This window comes from Drosophila nasuta, chromosome 3 (assembly GCF_023558535.2).
Source record: "Drosophila nasuta strain 15112-1781.00 chromosome 3, ASM2355853v1, whole genome shotgun sequence".
Lineage (NCBI taxonomy): Eukaryota > Metazoa > Arthropoda > Insecta > Diptera > Drosophilidae > Drosophila > Drosophila nasuta.
The window spans coordinates 19,557,293-19,570,236 of record NC_083457.1 but is presented as its reverse complement, the minus strand read 5'-3'; the positions used below and the strand labels follow the sequence as shown (position 1 = coordinate 19,570,236).

Here is a 12,944-nt window from a genome sequence, read left to right as displayed (position 1 = left end):
TATTTAAAATAAAAGCTATTCGTACTGAAATTCCAGGAATTCTCCCAACATACCCTAGAAAATCAAGAGATATTCTTACATACCAAAGCCACTTGAGGTTGACACCGATATCGAACTTAAAGTCAATGTCGAGTTCAACTCGAAGTACAAAGCTTTTGTGGTTTTCTCTGCGCAGAGGAGAGATGCCGAGTGGTAGATCACCAACAAGTGCCCCGACTGCAATCTCAAGAGTGTGGAATACAAGAGAATTCGTTTTGCAAATTTACCATATTTATTCGTCATATCAAAAAGGTAAAACCCATACAAAAGGTGAGCTCTACGACAAATGCAAACTTAACTGCAAAGGGGCCAAAGCAGCTACAAATTGAATTGAAGGAATTCGATTTAGACTAGTATTTTCATATATAGTACACTATATAAGGATTAAGTGGCTTTAAAGTTTGGCTTTCGCGGCAGCTGCTTCGGACTTTTCGATCTTCTCCGCTTCTTCGAGCTGTAGTTGCTCCTTCGAGGGCAAAAGATTTCCCACAGCAAAGATGTTGCGCGGATCAAGATGCTGTTTAGCCGCTGAATAGAGAGCTGAACCCGTCTCCGTGACAGCATTGCGATACCAATGACTACGCAGTTTTCCCACTCCATGATGATGCGATAGGGAGCCACCGCAGGCAAGAATCACCTCACGAGCACTGTGCTCAATGGACTCAAAGACGCCAACAGGATCGGCAATGCTCGGCGAGCGGAAGCCGAAGTAAAAGTAAATGCAGGCGCCGGCATCATAGGTCTGGGTCACCCGACACGAGATCGTGTAATGCGTAATGTTATACTTGTAACACTCCTGCAAAACCATCAAAATTAGCATAATGTTCCGCAAACTGCACGAATTTTGCTGCTTACCGAAGCAACTCGTCGCTTGACACTGCGACACAACATGCTGCAGCGATCCCAGGGCACAGATGTCTCAAATGATTCGGCCACAATACCCTGATGCATGGCAAAGTCCTGCAGGGCGAATAAAATAGAATGGAAAATGGTGAGTCATCTACGTAAATAGGCAACACCCTCAACTCACCCTAACGTAGGCAACGACAAAGGTGAAGAGGTAACCCCGCTCGCCATTCTGTCCACCTGCCGGAAATCCTTTGTAGCGTGCTGCGATCTCATTGATCAGCGCCTCCTGACGCTGCACATCCTTGAGGTCGCCCTCGAAGAGCAGCGTGGCGGCACAAATGTGCTCCAGATCGATACCCTTCCAGCTGGTAACATAGCGCTGCTTGAGCGCGTCCACACAGCTGGCCAGCCAGCTCTTCTCGGGTTTTAACGACTGACCGAGCACAAACTGTTCGTTGTCCATCAGCCGCACTGATGCGGGCTGGCAACGACGCAACGCCACCTCACGCATAAACCGAATGCCCTGTTCAAAGTCCGGGAACACCAGGGATCCATAGCGCTGTACTGCTGGTAAAGGGCGCACCTTCAGCACCACCTCCGTGATGACACCCAGTGTGCCCTCGGAGCCGAGTATGACATGATTAAAGTCCGGTCCGCAACTCACCCGCGGCGCACTGCATTCCCGCTCCAGAGTGCCCGAGGGCGTTACCATGCGCACTCGCACCACCAGATCCTCTATATTACCGTAGACGTTCTTCTTCATGCCCGAGGCACGGGTGGCGACCCAGCCGCCAAGGGTGCTGAACTCGTACGAATCTGGCTCGTGACCCACCGTGAGGCCAAGCTTGCGCAGCTCACGCTCCAGATCCTGACCCACAACACCCGATTCAAAACAGACGGTGAGGTTCTCGCGATTCAGCCAGAGCATGCGATTCATTTGTGATGTGTCCAGCACACAAATCATACGCTCCTCACCCTGCGGACAGGTGACGGCACCCGAGACGCTCGTTCCACCGCCGTAGGGCAACAGCATCACGTTGTGTTTGTGCGCCAGCCTGACCAGCTGGACAACCTCGTCGTGGCAGCGGGGCCACACCACCAGATCGGGAATGCGTTGGAATTTATTGTTCCACAGACTGTAGATATCCCGCAGTGTCTGGCCATGACAACGCACCAGACGATCAACACCATCGAGGGAGTGTTCCACCTTGCTCACGCCACGCAGCTCGTTCAGGAACGGAGCATTCTGTACGGGCTTGGGGTAGGTTTGCGGCAGCTGTGGAAACGACTTGGTGGGATCGAATTCAATGTTGAATTTGCTCTTCGCCCATTTGGTGAATATTGGCAACTCGCAACCGTCCAGCGGGTATCTGAAATTAGGGATGTAAACATCGGATGAGCATGTGGTGTGAAAAGGGTGCAATGTAGGGGTTGCTATCTAATGCGAACCCATTTATTATATTGGCGGGTGTTCAATAATTCGCTGTTCATTTCATGTTCAATTTGTTCACTTATTGTATCTGATGATCAATGCACCCCGAAGTAATTCAGAAATTAATAGACAGCAGTTAGAAGACCAATTTAATCGATCATATATAAATAATATTTAATTTAACTAATTTATAAGGTAAATACTTTATTCCTAAAATCGTGTACTATTTTTGTTTCATTGTTTTCCTTTCTGAACTTTTTATTTAACTTCTTTTAAAAAGGTTCACTTTTAAAGTTTTCATTAATTTGTTTTAAAGCAAGACGTATACAATATCCTCAGCAGCTTCCCAATCCAAACAATATTGAAAATATTGAAAATATTCAAACATTCTTATAAATTATTCATTTATGTATTATGTATATATAAACCAACATACGTCAGTCTAAAATAATAAATTATAATTGAATACTAATTTAAATTTGAATTCAAATATTTAACAGCTTTGAAAATAATTTACTTTTTTTTCAATAGACAAACAGACAAATAGAAAAACAAAAATTAATAACAATTTTCTTAAAATAACCTTTTTCCATAGTAACGAACTCTAGCATTTAAATTAATCTGGGTTCCCGCTGAATTTTACTGGATTAGAGCGGACAAGTCTTCTTGCTCTAAGTGTTCTAATTTAATAATAATTTGCTCTTCCAGAGAAGAAGTCGCCTTAAACAAGATAGATACTCACCTTGCGCCTTTGAAGCGGATGATGTCGTCATGTTCATAGAACTCAGAATCCTTATATCCCCATCCATACCACTTGAGCGACTCCTGACTGATAAGAATGAAAGAAATAACGACAATTTAATGAGAATGACAACCCTGGAGAACTACAGGTGCGAAATTGTGCTCACCGCTTTTTCGGTATGACGCTCTCCACGTGTCGGGAGAGACGTGTGTCCAGCACCAGGGATGTGCCCTCGGGCGGTGTCTCAGGAATTTCTGTGGTCACCTTATTGCGCTTGATTGACATCACGTTGAACAATTCGAATTATCACTTATCACAATAATGCAAAATAACTTTAGGCTAGAAAGTGTTGTTATTATTATTGCACACAGCCCCGTTTATCTTAACAAACGAAAAAAATCGATATTTTTGTGTTATTTTGTTGTTGATGATATTTGGCTTTTCTATTATGTCCTCAATTGAAACTACTCGGCTTGCTATGTTAACACAATTACAGTTCGATTCATTGATAATTTAAGTTTTATTCAAATATGTACTTTTGATTGACGAACTTTGTTTACTAGCCCCTTGTACTTTGTGCCTATAACTAAATTTAAATATGAATTCCACTAAAACAATTTTTTTGCGGCAGCTGCTGCACGCGTTTTGGTTTCGGTTTCTCTACCACGAATGACAACGACCCACGGGGCGACATAGACTGAGAGCGCGAAAGAGAGTGCAAGAGAGAGCAAGAGAATTGGCAGCCCCCAGATGAGGCGCCTTTCTTGGGGGATGGGGCAGAGCGAAACGGTTGCAAACGGTTACAAATCGGTTGTCAACGACTGCTAACGAAACGGTTCGCAATCGAATCGAAAAACGTAGCAATCAATGAATTACATTTTTGAACATCCAGTTTTACTATGAAAACGTTTTGCTATGAAATCATTTCACAACAAAATTCAGAACGCACTGTTTGGCTTGACAAAATTTCCTTCGAAATATTTGTTAATTCCCCATAAATTTTGTTACCCGCTCTTGACGATAGGTTTTCAAAATGCCTGGCAAGAAGAAAGTAGTTGCCAAGAAAACTGCAGCCACGCCTGCGGCAAAAGTAAATATTGGCAGCACTGCAGGAGCACCAGCGGCTGCAGTGGTTTCAGAGAAGACTGAAGCCACTGCCGTTAAGAAAGCCAAGACCAAGAGCAAGTCTAAAACCAAGAGCAAATAGAGACAATGAGGGAGTGGTATTGAAATTTTAAAAATTATCAAGGTACAACGAATAATGACAGCAATGACACTTATAGCTTATTCCAATCTATTTCACAGCAAACAAAAACACCAATGCCCAGTAAAAAGTGGAGCTAACGGTTTACACCTTTCAAGGTTGAAACTTAACTGGAACTAATATGAACTCTTACTACCAGTTAAAAATAGGTTTTACCTGTTCTAAACCACTCTAGGAAAAGGGATTTTATAAAGTACAAGCACACACTGCAAAGGAATATTTTTATCAAATTAACTGAAATAAAAAAATTACATCTAACCGTTTCGCTCTTGATGCTCTCATTATTGTGCTCTCTCGAGCTGAATTGCCGGCTCTTTTGTTTATGTGGGGTGGATGTCTCACAAGGAGTATTAGGGGGTGGTGGTTGGTGAAACGGGGATGTTCCTCATTCTTGGTGAGTCATGAATCATGTGTAACGGTCAATTGGATTTGGAGATAGGTGGTCTTAATTATAGAAAATCAGGGGTATAGTCCTCCAATTGGTCGACCCACTTACATACAGTATGTCAAGAAACTCTTTACACACTGAAAAAAACACATATTTTTTGACTTTGCATGCAAAAATAACGCCTTTAGTTATTATTTTTCAATATTTTTTTAATGCAGATCTATTATTTAGCAAATTTTAAATTAGTATGTACAAAAATAAAAACAATACGTCGAAAGGGAAAATTTTAAATCAACAAAATATGAGTTTACACATTTTTGACACTGTCAAGAAAGTGTTTACACACTTTAGTTTTCGATTCTGTTTTGTTCTATTTTTTGAAAAAACTGTACTTTATTGTTATCTATGCTTCTGCACTATTCGCTATTTTTGCATTCCTTTTCATTCAATTGCGAAATCTTGCTACGCACTTGTCAAAAATCTGATTTTTAAATTATTTAACATGCCTGGAGCTGGTTTGACTTTTAACGTTACCCAATTGACTTATTATAGTCACAAAATTGGAAAATCTGTAGCTTAGCTAGTGGAGCTACTTGGGGTACCGCGAAAAATAATTTTTAATGCTCCAAATCGAGCCGAAAATGAAGAAAAATAGGAAGCAAAGTGTGGAAATGGTCGAAAAATGGATATTGACGAGCGGGTAGACCGCCTTATTATGGGCATGGTTCGTCAAAACCCCCAAATTTTGATCAGAACCCATGCCAAGGAGTTGTAAGAAGGGTGTGACACGGTCAATTCGCATGAAACCATCCGGCAACTAATTCTGCGGAGCAAACACTCTTCAACCGTTGAAACGGTTGCGCGTAAGAAGCCGCTGCTTTCGAAAGTAAATGTTGAAAACGCTTAAATTTTGGCTTTTAACATGACTATCACGCCGGACAACTATTGGGATGTCGTCGTACTCTATGTCCAAACCAAAAAAAATGCTATACTACAATGATGGACCAACTGGAGTATGGCACAAGTCGTTAACAGCCTTTAATCAGCGCAACATCATTCCAACAGTACAATTGGGAAAATAGTGTTTGCTCCGCAGAATTAGTTGCCGGATGGTTTCATGCGAATTGACCGTGTCACACCCTTCTTACAACTCCTTGGCATGGGTTCTGATCAAAATTTGGGGGGTTTTGACGAACCATGCCCATAATAAGGCGGTCTACCCGCTCGTCAATATCCATTTTTCGACCATTTCCACACTTTGCTTCCTATTTTTCTTCATTTTCGGCTCGATTTGGAGCATTAAAAATTATTTTTCGCGGTACCCCAAGTAGCTCCACTAGCTAAGCTACAGATTTTCCAATTTTGTGACTATAATAAGTCAATTGGGTAACGTTAAAAGTCAAACCAGCTCCAGGCATGTTAAATAATTTAAAAATCAGATTTTTGACAAGTGCGTAGCAAGATTTCGCAATTGAATGAAAAGGAATGCAAAAATAGCGAATAGTGCAGAAGCATAGATAACAATAAAGTACAGTTTTTTCAAAAAATAGAACAAAACAGAATCGAAAACTAAAGTGTGTAAACACTTTCTTGACAGTGTCAAAAATGTGTAAACTCATATTTTGTTGATTTAAAATTTTCCCTTTCGACGTATTGTTTTTATTTTTGTACATACTAATTTAAAATTTGCTAAATAATAGATCTGCATTAAAAAAATATTGAAAAATAATAACTAAAGGCGTTATTTTTGCATGCAAAGTCAAAAAATATGTGTTTTTTTTCAGTGTGTAAAGAGTTTCTTGACATACTGTACATAGTTTCAAACTTTAAATGCGTATTGCCGCATATCTAATTCAATGGTGGTGAAAATATAACAGCTGCTTGTTAATTTTTAATTCATATTGACACGCTTTTTTGTGTACTTATTATGACGGCAAGTAAAGATTTGATTTACGGTTATTGTTTGCTGTGGGAAAACGCTAAAAATACTTTTTTTATGCTGTACCAATTACGTGTTGAAAGATTATCTTTGTTGGCATAACTCATATGTGATGTAATCGTTTGTATTTAAAACTTATTCCAAGTCGATTACACTTATCGGTGTAGCATTTGCACAATTATCGAATTTCTAAACTTCACTTTAATCGTTATCGAAGCTAAAGCGGCGAATAGGTAAATTTTTCGACTGCAGCGCACGGCTTTAAAAACAAAACTGAACTCCCAAAAGGCAAATGCATTTCACATTTGTCTCGTTGTCTCGTCGCGTTTAGCTGTCAGTAAACTTTTTGTCTCTTACAAAATCCAGCAACAAAAAGCTATGTTTATTATGTGCTTATTTACACTTCACTATACAATTTTACAATTGTTTGAAGTGTAAATTCGTAAAGGGGACACGTGAAACGGAAAGTGGTCGGTATTTGTATAATTTTCGCACTACTAAAGCTCTTACCATTCCGTCGATCAGTTCAAAGTTTGTCTAAGTTTTTTCAATTTATTTATTTATTGCCACTTGACTGGAAATTTGCATTTAGTTGTTTGCTTAAATACTCGAAACGCTCAATTTGCACTTCCTTCTACACTATGTTGATTTAACTGGTTCGCTTCATTTGCAGAATATTACGCATTCAGGAAGTTAAAATAGCAAATATGAATATGCATATAAAACTAGATTAGCTGCAACTTGCGAATATTTGTCAATGTCATTTGAATTTTAACTGTTTCTAATTGGAGCCATCTGTTGGCAAAATTACGAACTACTCTCTTAATTTCAATCGTTTGCAACCCCTTGAATTATATGAGTGAATTTAGTCATGTAGTAATATGAATTTATTATAGTACCTGTTAAAGACATTCTTGAATTATATTTCTATAATATTAGAATTAATTTTGTGGGTAACCTCTCTCCAGTGTGCTGTTGCTAACAGCAGTCGGAATGTTAAGTGCTGCCAATCGATGAGCCACTGCTAAGTTACGATATCAAGGAACTAAATGAACGATCCAGTTCACTGCTGTTCATTGATTTGAACTTATTCCGAACTCAGTTAACACAGCTCTGCTCCACAAATTGTCATCTTCAACCCGAAAAACATTAAAGAAAACGCAAATTAGTCGAAAATCACAATATAAAATACATATAGTGAGCTAAGATACATAGATATAAGTAGAGTAGAGGCTTGCAAGGTGCCGGCTACGTAGCAAACGGCTCCATGCAGACGTAGCCTCATTATTGTTTGTGTATTTACATATGAATGTGTGTGTGTGCGTGTGTGACTGTTGGAACAATAACAAGCCAACAAAATGCCAATGAATTGTAACGGAACAGCGTTCAATGCGGCCGCTGTCTTTGTGCCGCTGCAGCAGCAGAAGCAGCGATGAATCATAGGTGAGTTATGCGACTTGCTTTGAGTGTTGCCCAAACTCGCTGTCAGAGTGTGCATATGAATATTCTGTATGTATGTGTGTGTATGTTAATTCGCAGTCCGCAATAATCGTAACAACAACAACAACAACAATATCAACGGCCGTGCCTTAATATCGAACGTAGAGCAATAAAAAAAACAAACAAATACAAGCAAACGAAACGTTGGCAAAATGCCGCTGCTGTCCAAATGTTTTCCTTGCTTCAAATTTAAACGTGAGGAGGTCATAGACAAGCTGGACTACAGCAATACCCCGCTCCAAGATGCCTTTCCGGAGGTCTGGCAACACGAGCGCACACTCGAGGAGCTGCACTTGAGCAATGCAAGGGTAAGTAAACAACGTTCCCGTTAATCTAATCTAATCTAACTGACCAACGTATCTATTTCTATTGCCAGCTGCAAACGCTTCCGCCGCAGCTCTTCTATTGCCAAGGATTGCGTGTCCTGCAAGTGAACAGCAATAATCTGGAGAGCATACCACAGGCCATCGGCTCACTGCGCCAACTGCAGCACTTGGATCTGAACCGCAATCGTGAGTCACACCCAAAGATAGATCCATTCATCTTTAACTGACTCTTCTTTATCGCCTTTTGCTTGCAGTTATTGTCAGTGTTCCGGAGGAGATCAAAGCGTGCAAGCATCTGACTCATTTGGACCTCAGCTGCAACAGTCTGCAACGATTGCCGGATGCCATCACGTCTCTGATATCGCTGCAGGAGCTGTTGTTGAATGAGACCTACTTGGAGTTTTTGCCAGCCAACTTTGGGCGCTTGGTCAATCTGCGCATCTTGGAGGTGCGCCTCAACAATCTCATCACATTGCCCAAGTCCATGGTGCGATTGATAAGTCTGCAGCGGCTGGACATTGGCGGCAATGAGTTTACCGAGTTGGTAAGCAATTGAATATTCTATTTCCTGGACAAATTTAATGACACCGTCTCTTCACAGCCTGAAGTCATTGGCGAGCTGAAATCACTGCGAGAACTGTGGATCGATTTCAATCAAATTCGACGCGTATCGCCAAATATTGGCAAACTGCGTGAACTGCAGCATTTTGAGGCCAATGGCAATCTGCTGGATGCGCTGCCCAATGAACTGAGCAATTGGCGCAATGTCGAGGTGTTATCCGTGTGCTCTAACAATCTGGAAGCATTCCCCTTTAGCGTAGGCATGCTCAAGTCGCTAGTCACCTTCAAGTGTGAGTCAAACGGTCTCACTGAGCTGCCAGACAGCATAAGCTACCTGGAACAGCTGGAGGAGCTGGTGCTGAGCCACAACAAGCTAATGCGTTTACCCAGCACTATTGGCTCCTTGGTGAAACTACGCTTCCTCTTTGCCGACGACAATCAACTACGCCAGCTGCCCGACGAGCTCTGCAGCTGCAGCCAATTGAGTGTTCTCAGCGTGGCCAATAATCAGCTGTCAGCGTTGCCTCAGAACATTGGCCATCTGGCCAAGCTGAAGGTGCTAAATGTGGTCAATAACTACATTAATGCGCTGCCAGTTTCAATGCTGAGTCTGGTGAATCTCACATCGCTGTGGCTAAGCGACAATCAATCGCAACCCCTGGTCCCACTGCAGTACTTGGATGCGAGCAATAAAACGCAGCTGACGTGCTTCATGCTGCCCCAAGTCACATTCAAGATGCAGGCACAGCAGCAGCAACAACAGGTGCAGGAGCAATACGAATTCGTCTATGCCAACAACCATCAGCAGCAGCAACAGCCACAGCAGCCATCGAGTCCATCGCGTCGCATTTGCTTCGCCGAGGAGGCAACCATATTGAGTGCCGGTAACAACAGCAGCTCTGCCGCCCCACAACCTGCGGCCAGCTACACCAGCCAACCCAGCAGCTATGTGGCAGCACCGCCACACACACCAGAGCAGCTGCCTGCTGGCAGTTCGGTGCGTTTGATGCGCTCGCCCACGCCGTATCCCAAGGAGCTGCGACAAATGGCCAAATACATGCGGCAGGCGCAGGCGGCGAATGCGGCAGCAGGCGGGGCAAGTGAAGTGCGCGAGGCGCGTGTTGTGGTGCCCAATGGCCAGGTGGCCATGCCACACTGTGATAGCAATCAGGATGCTGTGGATCATGCCACAGCAAGTGCAATATATGGCGTTGCGACCAGCGATCCAGCGCACATCTATGGCGTCTACCAGCAGCCGCTTTCGCAGGCGCAGCCAACAACGCAGGAGTATTATGGACTGCCACTGGTCAACTACGATGCCCACTATCAGCAGCTGTATGTGGATGCCAATGCCATGCCGTTGCCCACGACGCATTTGTCAAATGGCGACCAGAGTTACGAACTGCAGCCGCTGCAGCCTCAAACAGTTGTGGCGCCACCTCGCATGGAGCCACCGCCTTATCATATAGCGCGTGTGTACACAAAGAAGACGCCCGAGGATCTGACACTCTACGAATCCATGCGTCAGCGTAAGCAGCAGCAACAGTTGCAACAACAACAGCAGCAGCCACCAATGTCGCCCACACAATCGCTGTACGAGCAGAGCAATAGCTATCAAGATGCGCTCAATAGTAATTTCAAGACAACAGCAATTGGCGCCCAAACGGAAGAGCTTGACTATCAGAACAACATCAACAGCAGCGAGCATAATGATCTGCCTCCGCCACCGGCGGCTGATGACGAAGAGCAACAGCAGGAAACAGAGATGGCCATGGAAATGGACGATACGTTATCACAGCATTCATTGAACTCTACAGCGACCAACAACACATCCAAGGGTAGCAATAAGAAATCCACATGGATCTTTGGGGTGCACAAGAATCCCACTGTGAAGCAGGTGACCCTCAAATGGGAGAACAGCATTGGCTTTGATGTGGCCGAACTGCTAAATCAGGTGCGTATACTGCAATGCTACACAAAAGAGTATTGGCTTACTTATTGCAATCGTTTTTCATCTTTTCTAGGTGGGCATCTTTGTAAGTGCAATTACCCCCAATTCGAGTGCCGCGCGACTGCTGAGCCTGAACGATAAATTATTGGAAATCGACGGCTATGACCTGACCAATGCCAATCTGAGCGATGCCAAACGTGTGCTGCTTAACTGCGGCACAGTTATAAATATAATGCTGTCACGAAAGTGATATCAAGTTTATAGCACTTTCCCCACAATCCACTCCGAACCGAGACCGAAGACTTTTGCGCATTTTTTCTAAAGCAATTTAAAATAACGCTAATATAAATCAACCTACCATTAGCATTTAGCAAAAACAGCATTTTCAAGCCATAGACGTCCTTTGCACTGGCGCCATAAATGCTTTTCTTTGACTCAACATTATCTACTCCTATTACGAAACAATATTATCAATCTTCCAGTTGTTGCATTTCATTTAGTTATCATCTATTTCAACTGCCATTTTAATAATGTACGTAGTGGACTTCTATGTACTACTGAGTTCTGTTTATTTTGGGTTTAAACACATTCTTCATTCATACGAAACACAAGTATTTTAAGTATTCGAAATCTAATTTAAGTCATATAAATTTCCTAACTATATAAGTAGTGCTCTAAAAGCCTTTAAAAAAACATGAAAAGAAAAAAAATATATTTAAGCTTGTTACTTGAAGTTGATGTAACCTGATGACTTGATGAAATTATGTTTATTAGGTAATATGTTAAGGAATAATGAGGTTTCAGTTATAGATTGTTAAAATATGGACCAGTATTCAATTGGTATTGAAAGTGAAGCAATATTATTATTTCTGTGTATTCGAATTGATCATTAATCTCATGAATTCATTAAAGATATTTATTTGTATCAAACTTGATAGATTACTTAAATCATGTAGAACATATTAATAATGTGGTTTTGACCCTCTTTAAGTTTATGTTTAATCCCAACGTTGTGCTCTTTTTTTCAACAGCCAGTGTAATTGATAGTATACATCTTAAAATAGAAATCTAATAATAAATAGTGCAATTAGCGTTGATTATACGTACATACAATTACGAGTACCATATAGACAGCATTTACAAACATAATCGCACATGCATTTACTGCATGTGTGGTGTTCTTATAGGATTTACATACATACATAATAACTTAATAATAATATGAAATTTACATACATATAAAAAATATTTATATATTTACAACTCGCCTATTTTACGCCCAGCGTTGTTCAAATTTGTTCCAAAATTAATTAGTTTAAAGTTTAACAAAGATATTAGCTGTTTATGTGAGTTGTTATGGTGCATACAATACAAAATACAAATGCTTCGAGTATATTAAACAATATACAATTTATGTAACATGTAATCTATATTTAATGTCTAATGTCTTTATATATTAATCGATCGATCAATCATTTTTCTATGACAAATTGTTGAATTCTCATACCATTGGCGTTGTGAACAGTATTATTATTTAGCTGGTTATTAATGGTGAATCGTGCTAAAGTTGAACATTGCTATTTCTATATTATACATTTACAATACAATTTACATCCATTCAATCACAAACACACACCCACACACAAATTTAGCTATTGTAAGGCGCACACAAACATAATTCGAAAATTGAATTTCGTTTCTATGCGCTGCTAACAAATCACCCAGAGACAAAAACAAAACGAATCATGAAAGAAAATAATAAATAAACACACAACTTTTCACTTGAGGTGGCCTTTTGTCATTTCGTCTTGTTTGCGATTTAATCTTACAGCAAAAACAAAGCTCCTTGAGCTTGTTTGATTAATGTCCACTTCCTATGCTTAGCTCACTTCGATGGTTTTTTTCTGTTTCTCCATTTCTTATCGGCAGGCAATTATCTAAGCAAATTAATTG

At 41.2% G+C, this 12,944-nt stretch overlaps 2 protein-coding genes and 1 long non-coding RNA gene across 3 annotated transcripts; 2 read left to right on the top strand and 1 right to left on the bottom strand.

Annotated features, from left to right (window-relative positions):
• Positions 1–248: 248 nt before the first annotated feature.
• On the bottom strand, positions 249–6,920 carry LOC132788848 (alkyldihydroxyacetonephosphate synthase). The gene is made up of 6 exons (XM_060796480.1): positions 6,720–6,920; positions 3,229–3,443; positions 3,063–3,149; positions 1,070–2,258; positions 895–999; positions 249–835 (listed from the first exon to the last, which is right to left on the bottom strand). The coding sequence occupies exons 2-6, from the start codon at positions 3,345–3,347 to the stop codon at positions 434–436; spliced, it is 1,902 nt and encodes a 633-aa protein (XP_060652463.1). The 5' UTR covers positions 3,348–3,443; positions 6,720–6,920; the 3' UTR covers positions 249–433.
• LOC132788849 (uncharacterized) lies at positions 3,589–4,584 on the top strand. The gene is made up of 2 exons (XR_009632666.1): positions 3,589–4,311; positions 4,368–4,584. It is a non-coding gene; the product is annotated as an uncharacterized LOC132788849 (long non-coding RNA).
• Positions 6,921–7,744: 824 nt separating the features above from the next.
• LOC132788847 (protein lap1) lies at positions 7,745–12,728 on the top strand. Its single transcript, XM_060796479.1, has 6 exons — positions 7,745–8,096; positions 8,193–8,461; positions 8,530–8,665; positions 8,734–9,023; positions 9,081–10,994; positions 11,065–12,728. Exons 2-6 carry the CDS (start codon positions 8,306–8,308, stop codon positions 11,239–11,241), a joined length of 2,673 nt encoding a protein of 890 aa, XP_060652462.1. The 5' UTR covers positions 7,745–8,096; positions 8,193–8,305; the 3' UTR covers positions 11,242–12,728.
• The last annotated feature ends 216 nt before the right edge of the window (positions 12,729–12,944 follow it).